The sequence below is a fragment of the Ostrinia furnacalis genome, unplaced genomic scaffold (assembly GCF_004193835.3).
Source record: "Ostrinia furnacalis isolate ACB-3 unplaced genomic scaffold, ASM419383v2 OfSCF0651, whole genome shotgun sequence".
NCBI lineage: Eukaryota > Metazoa > Arthropoda > Insecta > Lepidoptera > Crambidae > Ostrinia > Ostrinia furnacalis.
The window spans coordinates 92,493-116,048 of NW_021130890.1; the positions used below are offsets into that span (position 1 = coordinate 92,493).

Here is a 23,556-nt window from a genome sequence, read left to right on the forward strand (position 1 = left end):
ACGTAAGTAGAGAAAACATAATGCTAAGTAATAATATTTTTTCCTAAACCTAAGGCTTTTTTTTCTAAATAGTATTTCTTTTAGTATGATTGTGTCATATCTATTAAAACGTCTGTAAAAAAGATTTTACGCGAAGATAATGTCTTGTCCCTTATCTTTACAAGGATCTTCGTCATTTCACTCAAAAGACTCGAATTGTATGAACCCGAGGCGCAAATTTTTAATTTAACAACACCATAACTTAGTTTTATGTTGCTAAATGAAACAATTCATTCAGCGAGTACAGTAAGACCCTTCTAAAAAGGTATAATAAACAAAAAAAAAAGATTGTCTTATACTGTACACATTAACGTGACTCACACTGTATTGTAAAAAAAAAATTGATAAAGAAGACCAAAACCGCTTTGTATAGTGCAATGATACTGTAACGTCAAGTGGCAAAAATGGGAACTAATATCCGACCATTGATATTAGCGCCTTTCTGTTAGGCTGGGTTATTTTTATTTTTTATTTTATTTTAATGTCATAAATTATGGAACACCTTCAGTGCTGTCCAACGTGGCAAAAATCGGAACTGGAAACCCAGTATTAATAGTAGGGCCCTCCTGTCTATGTTGTATAGCTATATTTCGATTAACAGTATGTGACAGTTACGATAAAACTTAGCCGTGATTAGCATAGGTACCTACGTATTATGCTGACATATTAATAAATATAAAAATGCATTTGTAAACAGCTGTTATTTGACATTACAAATCAATTAATGTGGCTTCAAAAAACTAAGTTTTTTTAATTTTATTGCTCGATAGCAAATAGGTAATTAACTATTAAATAATTATAATGACATTATTATTTCAATTAGTGATGTTTATCTTGAACTTCACTTTTAAACCTTTATCTACACAGACACAGTTACACAAACGACATTGCATGCAAGTTTTTTTATGAGCTAACAATAGGTTTCCGTGAAGTTCCGTGCCATTCTGCAATTTCACTCAAAAAATGCTTATTATTTGAAAGTTGCAGTTTTCGAGGCGGAGTGTACAAGCACTTTTTAAAGCTCTCGTAATAAAGCACGAATGGAATTCTAATGTTGACACAACAAAAACTCTGGACGAGTAATTTTCTCGAATCTAACACAAAAGCTTCCTTGGTGTGTGGCCTGAAATGTACGATGTAGCGGTCAAAACAATAAAACAGTTGTTTTGTTAAAGTCCGGTCGCCGAGCACGACGACTATGCGACGGGCGGCGGCAGTGAGTGTATCAGCGCGTCAGCAATATAATTACGCGCGAGAGATAAGGATGGGTAGCTTGGGGTCATTGGACGAAATTGTACGTGCTCGGCGACCGCACTATAGTTGTTAATACGCGTAATTCATCATCATCAGGATATTTGCGTGCTATGGAAAGGGCTATGCTCGGTGTTTCTTCATGAGTTCGTTCTCTTCATTTCTGATTCGAAGAAATGAAGAGAACGAACTAAAGTCGCTCATAGCCCGAGATCGAATCAGAAATGAGGCGATCCGTAAACGAACTAAAGTCGTTGACATAGCCCGACGGATTAGCAAGCTGAAGTGGCAATGGGCAGGGCACATAGTACGCAGAACTGTCGGCCGATGGGGCAGCAGCGCAGTGTGGGACGTCCACCCACAATGTGGACCGATGACATCGTAAAGGTAGCAGAAGGCGCTGGACTCAGGCCGCTACCAACCGAGAAACATGGAAATTATTGGGAGAGGTCTATGTTCAGCTATGGCTGAGATGATGATAATGATGATGATGATCAGGAGCACGATCCTCTCTAATTTACCAGAGGCGAATGGAGGATTTGGTTTACACCTGGTGCTTGATGCGTAGTTCATCTAATTATTATATAATTGTCTCTTACGATATCCACGGGAAGAGTGGGAGTTGCCCTATTTAACTCTGCCGGGATCAAAGCTATTATAAAAACGACAAAGTTAAATTAGTTGTTTCCAAAATTCTCGTTATATTCCAAAGACTCGAATCCAATTATTATAGCATACCTACAAGTATTTGAGTAACCATTGACAACCTTTTTACCTTTGAAATAAAACAGTTAAGTAGAGAAGAGCAATAATAATTTATCGATACGTCGAAATTATACACTTTATCGACATTTTTGAAACTCTTCATCTCATGTCTTATCCAGCGTGTTCAGTAGACATTTCGCAAAGTAAATGCAGAAAGAATGAAATACTTCGAAGCGCTACTGAGATGTCGTCTATTAAAATAATTGCACAAAAGTTTAGCTTGTAAACTATGGCCGGTTATCTTGGGCGTAGTGATGTAATCACATCGATAATAGTTAACTGTCGATATAATTTTATATGTAGGTCGAGCGATGTAATGCACGGCTTTATGATAGACAAGGTCGTGAATGGTAGAAGGTTTTACACGCCGTTCAAGCTATGTAATGGGCTTGCACTGGATTTCCTAGAAACAGGGCGTTTATTAAAATTGGACAGCCGTTAACCGCTTTTCAAAGCAAGTGACAGTAACGATACAAAGCGTGGTTGTGTCTGTCGTAAGATACAAGATAAGTTTATTTACTGAAATATGATTGAAGAAGCGGCACGGGAGGGGTGACATTGACATAGTATGAAATGACAGCGCTTAAAAATCTGAAGCATATTTGAAGACTCGCTGACAAAAACAACCGCTCATGGCGCTCGCATACCTGATTAAGCACTTGACCTATAATATCCGGAATGTATTGTATGCCACTACTCGATGAAATGTATCGATATCGACATCAAACTTCTTCACCTCCTTATGTTTAATTTGATCACATCGCAGGGCATACAAAAGAAAGCATTTCTCTTCAGTTAAGTTGTTAGTCCCCATTTCTTCTTCGTCTACCTGCGTGGACGTTTTAAACGGTACTGTAGATGTTTGCGGTTATCTGCAGTGGCTTTTATTCTTTTTTGCTTACAAAATGGCTGCAGCGAGCGCTGAAACTGTGTAACATTTTTTATTTTAGTTTATTGTGGTCTCAAATGGCTTACATTTGGAGATAGGTGCTTTTGGAACTCTGATGTATTGTTGTGCTTTCATGTTTCATTTTTGTCTCTTTCTTTTTGCAGTTTTATTTTATTTTTGAATTTGTAGTAGTATTTAAATTGTTGCTTAAACGTGAGGAGATTTTTGTTGCTTAATCAGCTCTTTTGCAATCATATAATACACGTATATCTCACGCCCGTATTGCCAAACGATGCTTGCTTAAGTGAAGCAGCTAATCAAACGCACAGCGATGAATGATTGGTTCGTGTGTCACCCTGTGCGTCCACATGATCTGTGAGACCTCATAGTAATGTTTGTGAATACGAGCGTCAGTGTTAAGTTTGAAGTACCGTGTCGTTAATCTGATAAATATAATTTTATTTTGTTATTACATTATTGTCAGCGACTAATGAGAATATTTAATACTTTCCCACAATAATACGAGTGTTGAAAAATTGTTATAAGATAAAATATTGAAGAAAGATATTTTGTAACAAAAAATATTTTTTAAACTTAATCATTAATAACTTCTTAAACCCTATACCTCGCAATCATTGTATCGCTAAATTACTTGATTCCTTCACTTATTTGATTACCTAAAATATGCCGGGAAGCAATTTAAAAGTGTAATAAAGTCGAATCCTCTCGATGGATTGATGGTTAAATAATTCCCGTGAAAACTCAGTTTTTATGTTGACCCTGTGACAGTGAAGGATGGATGGATTAATTCTTTCTCCTTTAGGAGCTTTTTTGCGCTTTTAAGCTCGACTTTTAGTTTTTTCTGCTCTCAGGTAGTTAGCGGTGGCGGTGAAGCCTTTTTTGCATGTAATTAATGATGCAGCCTTGGTAAAGTGTGGGGTGAAATTTAATAGTAATTATCTCATTCACAATTTTCAGCAAGGTCCTGGAGTGGAGGCCACGTACCGGAAAGCGCAGCGTGGACAAGGTGGACCGACGACCTCTTAAAGGTAGCAGGAAGGCGCTGGATGCAGGCCGCCACCAACCGGCCATTGTGGAAATCATTGGGGGAGGCCTATGTTCAGCAGTGGACGTCCTATGGCTGGAATGATGATGATCTCATTTACGTACGTGCCATTAGACCTTGGCAGTTTTGTATAGGATATGATGTGAATGGACCTGAAACGGAGACTGACGCCCGTATTCACTAACGTCGCTTGCTTAAGTGAAGCGGCGAATGGAACACACAGCGTCGAATAGAGCTCTGTGATTGGTTCGTGTATCACTCTGTGCGTCCACGCGCGCTGTGAGACCTCATAGTAATGTTTGTGAATACGGGCGTCAAATTTTTATATTCTCAACGATATTTCACTTTACAGTCAAATGTAGTTTTACTCAAATGTACACTAATATTATAAAGATGAAAGATTTGATTGTTTGTATTGAATAAGCTCCTAAATTACTGCACTCATTTGAAAAATTCTTTCACCATTGGAGTGCTACATTATTTCTACATAGGCGGTACGAAGTTCGCCGGGTAAGCTAGTTACTTAAGAAAACATTTGTGTCAATGTCAAATTAAAGACAGTGTTACTTCTTAGCAAGTTTTCTAGTCTTGTACAAATTAGTGGAACACATTTTTCAAAGTGTTATTTAATTATTTTCCTTCATGTCCAAGTTTCGAAGTATCAGAAACAGTATAACAAAGTTTCCGTCGGAAAATATAAAATCTGTGACGTTTCATTTGTGAGCATTATTGAATTTGACTTATTGGGCCGGACACACCTTGCGACGACCGGACAGGGAAAACTGTGGAGTCGTCTGTTTACGAAAAATTTTAATGTGAATCAAAAACCTTTCAGAACGAACGAATGAAAATCCTTTTCAGGGCACTTATATGTCCCACACGTACTGATATCAATTTATATTGAACTGTCATGTCGAATGTTTTTACAATAAAGTAGTCATTGCCCAGACCGCCACAGTTTTTTTTCTCTTTATCTGGACCAACAAATAGTGAACTATTTTGGTGACTATTGAGTGGGACTATTGTGGTGAATCCATTCGTATCACAGGCACATTTAGGCTTGGTTTTACGACCTTACTTTACTTTAACAAACTTAAAAGAGTCTAAAATCTGTCAAATTCCATACAAAAAACACCGGTTATTGTTATAATCACGGTTAAAAGCGGTGCAACGTATCTTTAGCATATTACCACGAGGGGTTTCAACTAAACACTCGCGACTCTACGCCGTCTATGTTCCATTAAGTGCGGACGGCGGACGGCAGGTGGCGCCTCGGAGAAATTCAGCGGCAGTCCGTCGGAAATACGTAGCATCGTCTATAGCTAAAGTCTATAGAGCTGATATGGACGATGCATTCTCAGGGAGTTTATACAAATACCTATAGAATAATCTCAATCCAAGATAGTATCTTATCGCCCGTATTCACAAACTCCAAGTCTCACAGTGCGTATGGACGCACAGGGTGACACATGAACCAATAACAGAGCTCTATTCAACGCTGTGCGTTTGATTTGCTGCTTCACTTAAGCAAGTATCGTTTGTGAATATCAGGGCGTACTGAATGATCTGATATCGAGCCACCTCTGAATTTTTGGTTAGAGTAAGATTTTGTGACGTGTATTAATTAATATTATTCATATAATGATACGATCACGGTCTTATTAAAGATTTTTAAATATAAAATCACTTATAAGCAGAATTGAAACCAACAGCGATACATTGAAAATATTAGTTATATAAGTATAAAAGTACGTTGTTGTTGTGCTTTCATTAAAAGTACTTTATTACATTGTACAATCATATTTACCACGAAAACAGACTAAAAGCTGTATAAGAGTGTTATAAAACACTTCTAAAACACGTCCAAAGTACCCAAAAGCAATCAAATTTGAGGGCCGCTTCAAACAGATCCGCAAAAAACCTTTACAGTCGTCAAAAGCAGTCGAAAAAGTAAAAAATAATTGTCCTAACAAATTAAAACCTAACTTTTGGAATCCAAAAAACGTTCCGCCCAACGAATCAAAAGGCTTAAAGCCTTGAACAATTCTATTACATTCCACAATTAATTCGGGGTTCCTCGGTCAAATATTTGAAAACCGCTTAATCGAGTTTGCGTTGCCTTAAATCGGTTAGTTTGTTAATTTTCGAGTTACGCCGTTTTTCAGTTAGTTTCTAGTGTTGACTTTATGTAACTTCTATTATAATAGGTACTAGCTTTTGCCCGCGGCTCCACTCGCGTGAAATTTAGTTTGTCACAGATCGTCATAAATATACATATATATTCTGGGTAATAAACAATAATACTGTAAAGTTTCATCAAAATCCGTTCAGTAGTTTTTGCGTGAAAGAGTAACAAACATATTTTAACATCCATACAAGCTTTCGCGTTTTTAATATTAGTAGGATTACATTAAGTTTCTTTTGGAAATACTATTAAAATAGTGTTTTTATGATGACTAGTATGAAGGTAGACACGTAATATCCATAACATCAAAAAAAAAACATTTTTGTATTATGATGACTGGAAGAATTTATCTTTAAAGTGAACAAGTATTTGCCTGCAGCTTAGCCTGCATGGTTTGCAAAATCGTTATAAAATAACCTACATGTTATTCTAGGCTTCATCAAAATGATTTAAGTAATTTTTGGGTGACAAAGTAACAAACATCCATCCATCAAAATTAAAGTCAAAATTTCTTTAATTGTGTAGACTAATAAATAGTACCAGGCCTGTTCATCTCCGCGAGTTTACATCGAAAACAAAACACGCACGATGGCCCACCTACAGGATACTATTCGACAAGGCCTCACATACGAGCGAACATTGACTCACGCATGCGTATTCTTGTGTATGATGGAAGAAAATAAAGAAAATGGTGTACTTTTTTAAGTTGCCTAAAGACACTGAGATGTAAATAAGTAGTTAATATTATTCTTGATAATTCATGCTAAATCATGTATTTCCTCCGCCATTTTCCGCAGTTTGGCACCTCACGTCACATCATTTTACCGAAGTCAGCCCTATAGCTTCGGCGCAGTGCCGATCACTGACGTTTGTCAACAAAATGGACCAAAAGGACAAGACAAAGACAGACCAACCATATTGTTAATGACATTGAGCATACATTTTTTTAAATACCTTCGCGAAGTAAAACTTCTGTACGTAGTACTTATTATTATTCTGTGATAGTACTTACAAATAATTTGCTCTTAAAGAGCCTCTACATGTCGCATAATCTTTTTACCCTAACAGCCATCCCCATGACTTTCACATTTATAATATTAGTAGGGTAAGTAGAATAAGAGCCCTTTTATCGGTGTTATTATTTTTCATATACCACTTTTATAACACCACTGTGTAGCTTATATAAACCTTATCAGCTCTTACGAGGCGCGGCTCCTCCATCCGTCTTCATTAAACACTGTGGAGTTAACTAAATCACGTAGACCATCCTCGTCTTGAAATAACGAAGTAGGAGCGAGAATAGTGAGCGCTTTTAGGGGGTTCGATGCGACTCTTATATGACTATAGGATCTTTTAACTCTTTTATTTGGTAATAAGACTTATTCGTAACTGATTTTTGTTTGTGACTTTACAAGAGTGGATTTCGGTGTGTTACAGAATAATAATAAAAATCTTTATAACCAAAATTATAATATCTTACCCAATGTTTTTCCCTGGGTCTAAAATATCTCTGTACCAAATTTCATCAAAACCTGTTCAGTAGTTTTTGCGTGAAAGAGTTACACAACCATCCTTACAATTATTCACGTTTAATTTTATAGTTATAGTAGAACAAACTCACTTAACTCTAAAGGAATTTCCGCGGTCGTTTTATACTTTTTAGTAACTCGTAGGTTACTTACTAACTTGTTATATTCCTACTCATTTATACCCTTATGGCTACGTTTCCACCAGAGATATGCGAGGGTAAGTATGTTTTTATAAAGAACCAATAGAAACGCAGCCTTACCTTGTTAATATTGCTATTTTAATGCTTTCCGATTCTTAATCGTATGGTATAAAGATCCCCAGTGACGAAATTTCCGTTGTGACGTAGATTCCGCCCCGGTTATACGAGCAACGTGGAACGCGTTTTTATTACCGGATCAAATTTTGAAGTCAGCATATAATAAAGGTCCGAGTATTTTATATATGGAGACTAAAAGAAGAGAGTTTTGTTAGTTTGTTCTTTGAAGGGTAATCCTGGGATCTGCTGCACTGCACTTGTTTAAAAAAATCTGTTTGGACTGGATAGTAGAGTCGAATCTATACAGGGTAACTTGTAAAAGATCAAAAAGCTCGTAAGATTAAAATAAATAAGACACATTGGGGGAAGGCCTATTTTCAGCAGTGGACGTCTTATGGCTGAAATTATGACGATGATGATGAAGTATGTTTTAAAAATCCCGCAATGATTTCCAGATTGGAAGGTTAGAGGCCTGCGGCCTTTATAAGGTCACCGTGTAGGCACATAGCATGTAGATTTATAGCTGAGCTTTAGGATTCTGGAAAGGGGGTATCGTACGGGCAAGCGCAGCGAAGAACGTAGATTCATTCATCATAATTTCACTGCTGGATAAAATCCTCCACCAAGGGAAGGATGTCCAAAACGACCGGTCGTGAGTTGCTCGCATCCAGGTTCTTCCTGCGACCTTAATCAGACCGTTGGTTCACCTAGTGTGAGGCCTGCTTACACCACGAGCCACTCCCACTCCCCATCATGGCTAAGGAAGAACGTAATGTAGTATTAGTTTGAATTTAATAATTGCGTAGGTACTCACATTGATGTTGTACTGCTGTCTGTCCATCTTGTCGGTCCCGTTGAACCACTGTATCTCCGCTGCAGGCCTGGCACCAGAGGCGGTGCACACCAGCGTCAGAAGGGTCCCTTGGGTGGCGTGCTCACCGACGCCTTTGATGAACGTCTTGTTAGGAGGCACTGGAAGGGAGAACAGATTGTTATTGTGAGCTGGTGGGGGTTTGAGTCCAATGGAAGACAAATGGTACTGTAAGAGATAGCCCTCAAGTGTTTTTTTAAAGACTTAGCCATTTGGTTTTGCACAAATTACTAATACTCCCGTCAGTCCCTCGTATTAAGCTAAATAAGCTTGTGTTACGAGTGGGCTCACCACAATAGTCGAGCGGCGGTGGGATTCAAACCAGCGTTCCTCGGATCTCGAGTCGACAAGTCCGACCCCTTCACCGTTCGGCTATCGTGACTTTAAACATAATTGTAAAATCGTTATAATCAATCATCATTTCAGCCATAGGACGTCCACTGCTGAACATAGGCCTCCCCCAATGCTTTCCATGTTGATCGATTGGTAGCGGCCTGCGTCCAGCGCTTCCCTGCTCTTAGCACCCCCCGCCCCGCTGCTATCCTGACCGCTACCGTAGCCAGGAACTGCGGGGCTACCGGAGACTGGGGGCCTGGTCGCTGTTGTGTTCCTCATTGGGGGGATCATTGCCGATACTCGCCACGCTTGGCAGGCGGGTTGGCGAGCGCAGTTTTTTATAAATTTCGCACGCAGACGCTGCTGCCCATCTCGTGCTACAGGATTTTGTCGCCTCTTACGACACGCCTCCTGTTGGCGGTGGGGAATTGTATTCTTTACGGCCGTCCCCACACGGCACAAATCGTTATAAATATTGAAATATTGAGATTGTAGAGAGCGAAAGAGAGGAGTGGAGGACAAGAGGAAATAGAGATGGCTAGAGGGAGAAAAAAAGAATGAGTTTTGGTCGCCTGTTCTTTTACAAAAAAGTATTGCTATAGTAGATAAAGTTCTAGTTCAGTTCCGCAAAATTTATATAATAGTATGTAAAATACGTCTATTTGTCGCTAAGCCGACTGTGTTGGAGTTACATTAAACCTTGGAAAAGTTCAAGGGGTATTTTAATATGTTTCGTAGCAAAATACTGAATCTTTTCCAAATAATCTCAATAAAGCACTATTTTCCTAAGAATTAAGTCCTAATTCTTCAGTTCACACATGCCATTAAGCATCAACAACATTGTGTCTACATAATTGACTCTACCAACCGTCGGGAATCGATCCTGCGACCCCTTATTACCAATAACAGACACCGGTCATCAGGCGGCTAATAATATAACAGATCCGGTCTATTTGGCCCAGACGTGGGGTTAAGGGAGGGGGGGCGTGTCGATCTGACCCCTGCCGATTGGCCTCCAACGGATAAGGGTTGATGTTACGGGGTAAGTGTGGGTCTAGACAAGTTCAAAAAGTAACGAGAATGGGATATTCTAGTCATCACAAAAATCTGAAAAAAAAAAATGGGGTAGAATGGTAGCTTAATTCTTACCTAACTACGAAATGCCTGTCTAATTCTAGTCTGTCAAAAATAGACTGTCTATCTAGAATACCTACAAATTGGGGAGCTAGGTCACATGCTAAGGAGCTTGTGGCAGTGTCCACATACTTCTTTCATCTCTGTACATGTTGCTACAGAGGTAAAGATTTTTTTCTGATAAACAAGAGCGCTTAAAACGCCAAAGGCTCTCACAGATAAAGTTTTTGACAATTGACTATCGAATATCGAGTCTAAATGACTATGACACCCGGAATTTTGGTTGATAGTAAGACTTGTTTTTAAGTCCGCTTGGCTGGCTACCACCATCTTTCCTAAGTCTGTCGCCATAACATCAATTTTAAGAGCATATTGCGTTTCTGCAGTTAAAGGCAAGACAGCCAGTTCGTCTGTGGTTGAGGATTCCGGGTGAAGGTCGCTTCTACCTTCGGCCTGATTATACTTTGGGATCAAATAATGCAGACCAAGAACTTATCTTGTAAATAAAAAATGTCCGATTTAACAGTCTACCTGCGACACAGATGCCACAGTAATTATTACGGAAATAAACTCGCTTTTATTCGACAAGTGCCGATAGCTTCTGTATTTTATTTGGATGTGAATATTTGTATTGAATACAATGAATATAGAATAAGTATACAAATTGTGTTCAATGTGGTAACTGAGGTATAATATCTAAAACTTGCTTCACTATTAAAAACTCAAAACACTTAAATCTTCTAACAACGATATTACACTCCTTTACAAAACGTATAAATATAAAATTCCTAGTATGAGAACAGATGGGTTTCACATGTCAATATTCATCTTCTATAATTTTTAGGGCTTAAAGGGTAACCTATTTTGAATGATCCTTATTCTACCCTCTTAGTAAACCTACTTATTGGTTACATTATATTCTAACTACAGCCAGGCTCTATTTACTTTGGGCCTCGTTTACTGAATCAATATAAAAGTATTAATATTACATTAGATAATAAGACCCACTACACAAAGTATAAAGTACCCTGACAGACATACGATCTCTCAAAGCTTTTAGATTTCTTTGTAATTTAATTAAATCAAACAAAACGAAATAACTTCAAAGTACGCAATGCAAACAATGTAAAGGCCTTTGAATCTTTCAATAATAATTGACTTTGACTTTGAACTTATTTTTGGGAATACTTTGTAATTAAACACAAAGAACGCAATTCGTGGAATGGGAAAGTTTTAATGTCAACGTAACGACTTCGCGTTAAATTTAAATTAAATACAAAGACAGTATTGCCATTGTAATATATTTTATTCATTACTAACTATTGGTGAAGAAAATGAATAAAACAATTCGATTAAAATAAATCTAAAACTAAAAGACAGAACATTTTCACAAAACTGTACTACAATTTAATGTATTTTTTGTAACAATCATCATCATCAAGGATGTCCACTGCTGAACCTAGGCCTGCATCTAGCGCCTTCCTGCTACCTTTATGAGGTCGTCGGTCCATCTTGTGGGTGCAACAATAAAGTCATTGAAATTTTCTCATTGCTATTAATTTTCAGTCTTTTAAGTTTGTTTTAATGTTGAGTCCAAAAAAGATTATATTTTTATCGTATAAAAGAAACGTGGCATAACAACTCTAGTTTTATCTTCTTTAAAAATGGTTTAACACAGTCCACGTGTAAGGGTCTGCCTTGTAGCACCCCAGCGCTCAATACTGCAAGGTGGCTACATCGTACCACACAATTACTAGTAATGTCACTAATTTTGTCGATAAACTTGTTGGAAAATGAAAAGATTGACTATTCATGGATGGCCTATCGAAAAACAGTTATGGCAGATTGCACTTAATAATATCCAATAGCTCCTTTGAAATTAAATTTCAATTTATTAGTAAAGTACCTACTGCAATTACAACGGAGGGAAGTTGAACCTTAACTTCGAACTCCTCCTATGTTCTTCTGATTAATTTCGTTGCGGGTCCAATGACAGTTTAACTTTCCCCCGGGACAAACTTGACCTTCACTGGTTGGGTTATTGGCGGTCAAGCTGTAGATCCTGGCTACACAGCAGCGGTGGGTAAGAGAGGTGGGAATAGTCCCGTTACTGCAATATTACAATCTTGAAATAACTGTAGATGAGATTTGATTAAAATATTCGTTAAAGTACACACTGTGTATTGAGAATGGAAATATCTTCTAGAAAAATACTTTATTCTCACAAAATACCCTCTTGCACAATGTGGAATATTTAAGCATCAAGTTGTGTACTGTCACAAACAGAAAATTTTGCATACTTTTTTCACAATTCGTGTCGAGTGCATCCCACCGTCAATGCGGTGAAGCATGCTCTCACGTACACTACGTCTTTATATGAAACGGTCTAGAGCGTGTAAAGAAACATTCTTGTTGTATACTCTTACTCGTAGTTTGTGCGATATAAATGCGAGAAAACTACGTAAACATTACTCGTATGTATTTTGTGCGGGAGGCAGACATCACTAGAAATAAGTGAAAGAGCTTAGAACTTCTTTAATCTTTAAAAATTCGTGGATAAATCAGTCATCTGTAAGGTATTATTAGCGATCATAAGGCATTATTAGTACTTCGGGACTATTCCCACCTCTCGTTCCCACCGCTGCAATTCCTGTATAGCCAGGATCTACAGCTTGACCGCCATAAAAACCCAACCAATGAAGGTCAAGTTTGTCCCGGGGGAAAGTTAAACTGTTATTGGACCCGCAACGAAATCAATTAGAAGGTCATACTTTAGGAGGAGTTCGAAGTTAAGATTCGACTTCCCTCCACTACAAAGCGGATGACAGGTGATAAACAGAGGTTATTATTAGTACTGTAACTGCAGAAATAAATATTATCACTACCCCAAGTATCGTTTGCCACAATACTAGAGATAAACACTAACATTGTTTTGATATCTCAAAAAATAATTTTATAAAACGTTTTTGTGCTCTCTTGCAAAATTGATTTTTTGCAGATAGCAGTGTTTGGTTCTTAACCGTCGATATCAAGCTTTCTAAGCTACAAGGGAGTTGCAGCGACATAACTACAAATATGAACAGTCCCATCACTACCAACTGACGGTCTATCAATCGATATATCTATCGACTCCCCCCCTCACTAACCGACACTATCTTCCCACTTATTAGCTATACGGTCTGCCAATTTATCGGGTGGGCTCTCAAAATTGCTACGAAGTACGCTCTGAACTTGCTTAAGTGATAGCCTAATGTGCCCTGTATGTAAAATATGAGGGTATATTTTCCCGAAGACACAGGGCCGGGTTGGGCGGTATTGGGGCCCTTTTAGTGGTGATTATTTTGGGGTTTTATTCTTGGGACCACTGACCTTGTTTGGTGGGGAAATTCATTCGTAGAATGAACGTCTAAAATTGTGAGCTAAGTAAATAAAGCAAAGGTGACTGAGTTTATTGCGCTGCTTCTTCTCAGCAGAGCAGTGGTAGAGTTAAAGTTTTTTTCATGAGTTTTTATTGAAATTATTTTCGGGAAATTAACTTCATTGGGAACAAAAAACACTTTGGTTCTATCCTATTTCTAAGCAAATCTAGAGCCTACTTAATACTTACTAATAAATCTATATCTAATGCGAAAGTAACTGTCTGTCTCGCTTTCACGCCTAAACCACTGAACCGATTTTGATGAAATTTGGCATAGAGATAGTCCTGGGAAAAGACATAGGATAGTTTTTATCCCGGTTTTTGAAACAGAGACGCGCGTGATTAAGTTTTTCTGTGACAGACAAAATTCCACGCGGGCGAAGCCGCGGGCGGTAGGTAAGCTAGTCGAAAATAAATTAAGTGGAAGTAAACTAACAAATAACCTAGATTGAAATATCAGGAATCTTGAACAAAATTGAAGTCAGGATTTTTCCTATCTTGGATAATCAAAATACTCTCTAAAAACATCGTTAAACATCCTTTTTTATAAAAATTCTTATCATACCATAATAAACCCTAAATCCCTCTCTGTAGAGGATCCAATAACATGTTCTTTATTACACAATTAATATCCGAACTTCGTTGGGCCGTATTTTGAATACGGCCCGTAGTTACGGCGTGTATCGGAATATTAATACGGCCATTGAGTCGTGGCACTAAATTGATTTTGTTTCGGACATTGTCGTGTTTAGTTTTACTAAGTTTTGGGCAGACATTATAAATGTATGAATACATAATGTGTTTGTTTGTTGTCTATAAACTAATCTGAAAATTAATATTGAAGGCTCATTAGATTGTCTAGGCCAGAAGTCGTGGATTCGATGTCTAAACTTAGTTCGTAGTACTTTTGGTTATAATAATTCATTTTTATGTAGATAGATAGATAGAAATAGTTTATTGACACAAAAAAAAATCGATACACACGTTGGTATAGTAGGTACATCTGTTTTCTTTTATTAGTGACTTATTTATTTATTAAGGCAAATCAATCTACCAACAACATTACATACAAAGTATTTTTTTATCTAGTAGGGGAAAACTTATAGAATTAAAGGCAGTTGAACATTAATTTAACTGCTAGTCAACCGTTTGTATTTAAATATATAAATAATATAAGTATCCTTGGACATTTTACACTGCGCTTCTAGTCCCAAACTAAGCAAAGCTACTATGGGTACTAGACAACGGATATAAACATACTTAAATACTTTTTTTTTGTAAATACATACATATGTATGTATTATACATAGAAAACACCCAGTCCAATACAAACAAATATGTTCATGCACACAAATGTTTGTACTATGCGGGAATCGAACCCGCTACCTCCGGAATAGTAGTCCGTTTCGAACCACTACACCAAACGGCCGACAATACTAAATTTTTCATTCATCATCATCATCATTTCAGCCACAGGACGTCCACTGCTGAACATAGGCCTCCCCCAATGACTTCCACATCCCACGATTGGTAGTGGCCTGCATCCAGCGCCTTCAACCTTTATCAGGTCTTCGGTCCACTTTAAAGGATTATTTACTACTAAAGACACATAGCACCCTTTCTTTATGTTCTTATAATATTACGTAACATTTGTAGCACAGTACAATCTCTGCTTAGTTTGGGTCATATTATGATTTCATTAGCACGAACATTATATTCCAACTGGAAACTATAGTACAGTTAGAACATAGTAAATAACACCTACATTTCTGTCGCAAAATCATGCTTAATACAACTACAGGTGTACCATTTAACCGAGTCAGTAAGTCAATGTGACTTACTTAAGATGCTAGATCTATAGGTATAAGATGAAATAATGTGTGTAGACAGATAACTACCTATAGTAACATACTCTTAGACTAGGCGCAGACCACCGATTTTTAGTTGGCCGATAGTTGGGCCCGATTTTAATTTGTATGAAGAATCGGCCAAATCGAATCGGTGTACTCGTAATGTGCGCACTTCCATACATGCCCATACTGATCAACTGCCCGACTAAACTATCGGCCGACAAAAAATCGGTGGTCTGCGCCTAGGCTTAATCTAACTGAAATATGTTTCCAAGTGACAACAACAGACTACATATTTTGTTAAATAAAAGTAGAGCCTCTGTCTCTTTCACGTACTCTAAGAACGACAGAGAAAGAAATATTAGATTAGTATTAATAACCATTGTCGAATTACCTAGCTAGACTTCAGACATAGCTAAATTTTAGTCAGGTAGGTCTGGGCTTGCTAAATACGCACTCGATACGCTCCTGTGTAGACGAAAGTGTGGTTAATCACTGAAGTAACAGTCTGGACTAGTGATGGGACAGTAAACTATGGGTATCGATGGTTTTTGACTAGTTTCTGACGGTGATTTCGCTAACAAGGGTAAAAAAAATAGAAAGTTTTTGTGATAAAAAAGGTACTTTCTTGGTTAAGAAAACCACAAATTTTAATATGATAAAACAACTTGAGCTACCTCGTAAGTTTTGCATACAAACTCTAATCCCCCATTTTAATTGAGAGAGAGAGAAACTCCCAAAAAATAAAAGTACTTACTTTACTATCAGCAACTGTGTTACCTGCCCACAGTCGGTCATGTCGTCTCGTTCTAATTGCAAAGAATCACCATTTGATGAGAGCGAGAGCAATACCGGAAATGGATAGTTAACACTGTGGCCGTGTGTACAAGAATAACAGGTTGTGTTTTTCTCCCAACTCCCAAGTTCAATCTAATACAAAAAATGAAAAATTACCAAATTGCTTGTTTCGTAGAGTGCGTAGGTAATTTACGTACTAAAGTTATCTAATTACCTATTAATTAGATAACTAATTACTATACAGATCCACACCAAAGTGACCCGACCACGAATCGAATATTGCGAAGGTCTGCGCCTCCAAAAATTTACTAAATAGCCACTTGATGGAGTATGCCGCCATTTCTCTTCAATAATAAAAGGTCTCGAAAAATCCCGGGAACGCTACAAAAACCGGCCAATTTGGACGCGTCGACATAAAGAATAAATGTTTGTAATTACTCTGCCGCTATTCGCGTCTATTTATGTACATTAAGATAAATAATTAAGGCTACACTGCTGCGATAATGGGCCGCTGTTTGCAGGTTTTTGTTGGAGAATCTTTGGATGGTTTAATTTTTTCGTAAAATGTTGTTTTTTACTAAGTTTGACCACAATCTCACCTCTAGTCTATGGTCTTAAATAAAAATCTTACCCAGTAAAACCTGTAGGGAGACTCATGATTTAGAGCACAGGTTAGGTGACATTACACAATGATGAAAGGGAATTAACCTCCTATACATACTTATCTAGAGTTACTACCTTTACCTACCTAGCTTAGTTACCTATTCTTTGGTGTAGTTTAAAAGTTAGTTTTCTAAGTAAAGGATCATTTATTATTTACCGAGTTTTTTTCCTAGCTCTATGTGATCCACAAATCACAGAAACTAAAGAGAGATGTGACAAGGGGGCGGGGCCGGTGTCGCAGCAATATGCCCAATAGCACCTGCTGCAGACGTCATAATGTAAACAGTTTACATTGCTTGCGTAGTACTACAGATTATTCGTATTTTCAGTACTGATACCGCAGTGGATAATGAGCACATATTATTTTGATTACTTTGTGTGTGTGAATTTCTAATGCGACACTGAGTTTCGAACTCAGCGCATTAGTTGGCATCTCTCTATATCTCTATGGTGATAACGAACTTTTAGTTTTTATCAAAATTTACTCTGTGACCCGAGCATTTTTCGCTAATAGTCTAATACTTTTGGATTATATCCATCTTTACAAACTTCACAATAATTATTATGGATTCCTGACACTTTATCAGTTCACCAAAACCATCGTGACCAATATTACCCTTGTACATCAAAAATTGTCTCCTTGCCCTAAAAATTACGATTTCTCAAATTCCGACCTGGCTTTTTCGTTTAATTTGGCCAAGGAATAAATTTTCATTAAGAACCGACTGATACCGGATAATTAATGGGGATAATTACCCCGACCCACCCTCGGGAGATAAGGCGAAAAAAGGCGGGGAGAGTGGGCTAGGTTTTAAAAATTGGTTCTATACAAATTTATTGGAGATTAGATTAGTGTTAATAGATAGAGTCCTTTCTAAGCTTCGAACAGTAACACTTCTTAATTTTTTTAATTAATTTAGTCACTGGTCTCAAAACTGAGCTTCCTTTGAGGTACCTAAAAGATGCAGAGGCGGTTTTTTACAGATGATATAATAGCAACCAGAAATCTTGCAACTAATGTATGATAACATCTCTTTAGATCTCAATTCTCAACTTTATTAATACTGTGCATTAAATAACGAATAAATCAGTTGAAAACGTTGTCAGATTGTTAAGCTTAAATTTACTTTTCGTGATCTAAGCTAACGTCGAACATGATACAACGCTACAATATGCTACGTGATGTCACACAATACTACGAACGTAGCGGCGCGACATCATACTACGACGCTACGTAGCCGACCGACTAGTGCTACCTACGCTACGTAACGCTACGTGGCGCGACACTAAGCTACGATGCTACGAAGCCTACCAAATAATACTACCTTCGCTACGTAACGCTACATGGTGTGACACCATACTACGACGCTACGAAGCCGACCGACTAATGCTACCTACGCTACCACGCTACAAAGCCGACCGACTAATGCTACCTACGCTACGTAACGCTACGTGGCGCGACACTACGCTACTCTACGATATGTAAGCAACATGTAATGTCATTTTTCGTCACAAACTGACACCATCAGGGGTTTTTCATTTGTCGAAAGGATCCCTAAAAGTCTATTTTCTCATTGCAACTCTAATTTAAGTGGCTTAGTGTCATCCTACAGTTCTTATTTATGGTAGATGGCATTAGAATGCCGACGCAACGGTCTTTAATGAAGATAAGTAGGTACCTTAATTTTCTTTGGTTCTGGAATAATTAATTGGTTAAATTGTATCGTTGCGTTGCAACGTTCGTACCAAAAATATTTATGGTACGATAAACCAATGAACTGTGAAATCTAGTTGAAAGAGGGTATAATTTCCTAGACCTTGTGATATAATAGATATTTGCTTGTCACATGGTAAATACAGACAGTAAAAATTATCGTAGGTTTTGGCTGTTGAAGTTTGATGTATCTATTTTTTATTTCTTTTTACAATATTAATGATTTGATTGATGTCGGCCGTTTGGTGTAGTGGTTCGAAACGGACTACTATTCCGGAGGTTGCGGGTTCGATTCCCGCACAGTACAAATATTTGTGTGCATGAACATATTTGTTTGTATTGGACTGGGTGTTATCTATGTATAATATGTATGTATTTAAAAAAAAAAGTATTTAAGTATGTTTATATCCGTTGTCTAGTACCCATAGTACAAGCTTTGCTTAGTTTGGGACTAGAAGCGCAGTGTAAAATGTCCAAGGATATTTATTTTATTATTTATTTATTTTTATTTATATGATCTAAGTGTTACAACCAAGTAGATTTATTTATTTATTTATATAAGGCACAGCTACAGAGATACAAGATTCTTTAGGTTAATTAAGTTTACAATTTCCATAAATAAATGTGGCTACCTAATTGTAGACTGAGGCGCTGGATGTAGGCCGCTACCAGCCGGCCTTTGTGGAAATCATTGGGGGAGGCTTATGTTCGGCAGTGGCTGTCCTATGGCTGAAATAATGAATTGCAAACTGCTATAATGTCTCTTTACTTTTACTCCAGAATTCATAGTTGATGGTCACCCTAAATCGCCTAACCAAATCAACGCGAGCAAAGCCAGCAGCAAAGGCTAGCAATATTACAAAAGGAATTGCCTTTATCTTATTGTGTGAAGGTAGGCTTTAAGAAGTGCCTTGCTGGGAGTCCCTTTGAGGGATAAGATAGGGAACAAGATTACGGAGAAATGCTTCTAGCTGCAAAAAGAATTGCAACTTGCGATGTAGATGTTTCTTATTTCTTTATTGTCGCTAGCGTTCTTTATTTCGACTATATTTAACCCGGCGCCAATGACGTGAAAATAATTGCAAAGACGATGACCCCGGGTCATATTGACCCACATTACTTCGATCATTTTTCAGGAAATTGTACAAGTAATCTTAATTTTAATTACTGTCTTTGTATATAGGGTTCTTTACTGAGCTAATAAAACAAAAATAAAACGAATACATGAAATAAATAATTTTTTATGACTTTTTAAACAAAACATGAAAAAATCATGTATAGAAACACATTTGAGTCTATATTTTCTGTTTTTGGTAAAGATTTTTAGTATTAATAGGAATCAACAATGTTATACAGTGTGAGTCACGTTAAAGTGTACATATGAAAATAGATGAAACTAGACCTATTTTTATCGACAAAAAAGAGGTCAAAAATTTTATGAGTTTTTTTTTTAATTTTTTATAGAATTTTTTTTCTTCCAATTACTTATTGTAAAGAAAACGTAATAACTTTTAAACTAAGCGGTATATCCTGATAAAATAAAAACAGTAATAATGCTTAATAACAGGCAATACTAAAAAAATACATAAAATACACAAAAAAGGCCAACAAATAATAAAAAATGATACTTTTTGAAATTAACCCGGCGCCAATGACGTGAAAATAATTGCAAAGACGATGACCCCGGGTCATATTGACCCACATTACATCGATCATTTTTCAGGAAATTGTACAAGTAATCTTAATTTTAATTACTGTCTTTGTATATAGGGTTCTTTACTGAGCTAATAAAACAAAAATAAAACGAATACATGAAATAAATAATTTTTTATGACTTTTTAAACAAAACATGAAAAAATCATGTATAGAAACACATTTGAGTCTATATTTTCTGTTTTTGGTAAAGATTTTTAGTATTAATAGGAATCAACAATGTTATATAGTAAAAAAGAGATAAAATCAACTTTTTATATGCAGATACAATGAGATCAGTCTTCTACTTCATCATTCAGAGCCATGGAACTGCTGCAACTGGTGCAGTATGTAATCAAATGGTCTGGGCATGTTAATGTGGCATGACGCACTTGCCGGCGTTGTACTAATGCAAGTTCGAGATTATCCGAAGACTGAGTCCCCATTCCTTGCGTCTTTTTCACATTCGTGGCCATTTCTAAGTTCTGGCTATTACAGCCTGAAATTCTTCAATCTCGGAATCCGACTCTTCCAGTAACGCTACATTCTTGCTGGGTCATTTAACAAAGACATTTTGACTAAAACTTAAAAAAGAACAACATAAGCTAGCACTAAACACAAAATAAGAGAATAAAAGTAAGTCACAAAATCACCGCGCCACCGATGACGCCGGGTCATAATGACCCGTTTTAATTTGAAGCCTGTGTATCTCGCTACGCAAGCGGAGTCACAATACGTTAACTAACGGAATGGATTTAGGGAGGTTCTATCTCCAGCTATACGGACGCTTGAACCACAAAATGGACGCGAAAAAAAATTATGAACGTTTGAAAATGCCTCGGGTCAATATGACCCAGCGTCATTGACGCCGGGTTAAAACTGGCTTCGCCCGCGTGAAATGAAATTTGTCACTGATCGGTATAAATTATAGCCTATATGTTATTATAATGTATAAACAATAATACCGTAAGTTTCATTAACATTCATTCAGTAGTTTTTGCGTGTTAGAGTACTTAACAAACATATAGCCAAAAGGCAAAAGCCAGTCTTACTGGTTATTTGTGTGATGTATGAATATATTTTGTTTGTTACTCTTTCGCAAAAACTACTGAACGAATTTCGGTGAAACTTTACAGTAATATTGTTTGTAACTGAGAACTATAATGCTATATTTATGACGATCTGTGACAAACTGAATTCCACGCGGGTGAAGCCGCGGGCAAAAGTAATTTTAATATTTGCCTAATATAGTTTTTGGTGACCAGTTTCTTTAGGTACCATCATCATCATCATCAACAGCCCTTTACAGTCCACTGCTGGACTATGAGCCTCCTCCACTATAGTAGAGGGTTTTGCCATAATCCCCACGCTTGGCAGGCGGGTTGGAGATCGCAGTTTAAAAGATTTATGTTTGTCAGAGAGCGCTGCTGCCCGTTCTCTGTTTGATGTGTAGTTCCTAAGTCGCCTCTTACGACACCCGCGGGAAGAGTAGGGGTTGGTGACAATAGAGGTACCATAAAAGCACTTAAACAAAATGTCGGCTGGTGCTGAAAAAAAGTTGCGGGTAAAACTCAATCACGTTTGTTCACCTCTTGTTTACTACAAGGCTACGTGAGAAATAACATGAAAAATTGAGGAAATAATAATATATTTTAACATTATAATTAGAGAGGAAAAATAGAGTAAAGACGTTAACCTTCGATCTTAATTTAATCAACAAAATTAGTCCTAAAGTGATTGTAACATTATCAAATTCCATCTCGTTGAGAAAAATGTTAATAAAGGGCATTTTCGCTTGATGAATTGATGGGATAATACAAGGTGAAGTATATTACGAAAGTTATTACAGAACTAGGGATGGGCAGATTCCATCGAATATTTTTGGAATCGACTTAAAAATTCCAAAATAATAAATCGATTAATTTTATTATTTGAATTGACATGTCAGCAATCCTGATTATTAATATTTCATAAATTAAAAAACTGATTGTTTTTTAAAACTTTGGGGCATATTACAAAAAGGCATTGAACACTTGTTTAAATTGACATTTAGTATAAAAATGACATTTCAAACACGTGATTAACGTCTGTTTAAGTTTTTGTAATAATAACTTTGTGTTTAAAGAAACGGGAGAGAATGAATTTGGCTAGATTTTTTAGGTAGGTTTAGATTCCTGATAGTTATAAAAATGAAATCCTATTTTTTAATAGAATAGCAGTAGTAAGCAAACAGCTAGTTTAACTTCGAGTTGGAATCGAATCGTAATCGATTCAATATGATCTCGAATTCGGAGTACAAACCAACGTGTCCCATCACTACCTATAAATTCCCGGGTCCGCTCGTGTTCCTCAATTTTTAATACGACTTGATGGTCCGTAACTCAGTATTAACGTGACTACGTTATTTTTCACAGCGATTATTGTAATTGTATGCAAATACCTCCTAATAGTGAGGTTATAAATCTTTTTGTATGGAATTATGGAGGAAAATGAAATTGTGTTAGTGTATTAATATTAGGCTTAAGACTTTAGGTTATAAATCTTTTTGAAGTCTTATTTCCATTGTTTTAACGTATATTTTCGATTAATCTTTTTTGTTGAAAGAAGTGGATTTTTTTGTAGTAAGAATTTGCTTACAAAATTGTTATCCATCATTTATTAAGATAAAATATTGCATGAAAGTAACATCACAGATTTTTCACTTCTTTATGTTTTTCTTAGGCATGATAATTAATGGGTCTGCACGCACAAAGTAGATACTTTTTATTTTTTCAAAAAATCAAAAATTTCATCAATGGTTGACTATTTCCTAGATAACTAAATTGGTTGCATTACTACAAATAAATGACCTGTATAATTCGTTACATGTAGTCGATGAAGTATATGATATCGTGCCCTGCGTGCCCAAACAACTGCACGGAAGAAGATTTATTTAATGCTACTGACAACGCCACTCTTGTGTGTGAGTTTTGGGCTGACACTGTATAGGTTTGTTGTCGACACGACAAGAAAAAAAAGAAGACCCTGTATTCGTATACCACACAAAACTCAAACGTATCTACGTTTTTGCAGCCTCCAATGGTTCTTATTCATTTCTTG

The 23,556-nt window shown here is 36.9% G+C and overlaps 1 protein-coding gene across 1 annotated transcript in view; it reads right to left on the minus strand.

The window, feature by feature from the left end:
• nrm (neuromusculin) overlaps positions 1–23,556 on the minus strand; it is a 194,256-nt gene that overhangs the window by 42,699 nt on the left and 128,001 nt on the right. Inside the window, exon 5 of the mRNA XM_028323573.1 lies at positions 8,796–8,953. Within this exon, the coding sequence (XP_028179374.1) occupies positions 8,796–8,953 (158 nt within the window). The remainder of the gene's footprint in view (positions 1–8,795; positions 8,954–23,556) is intronic.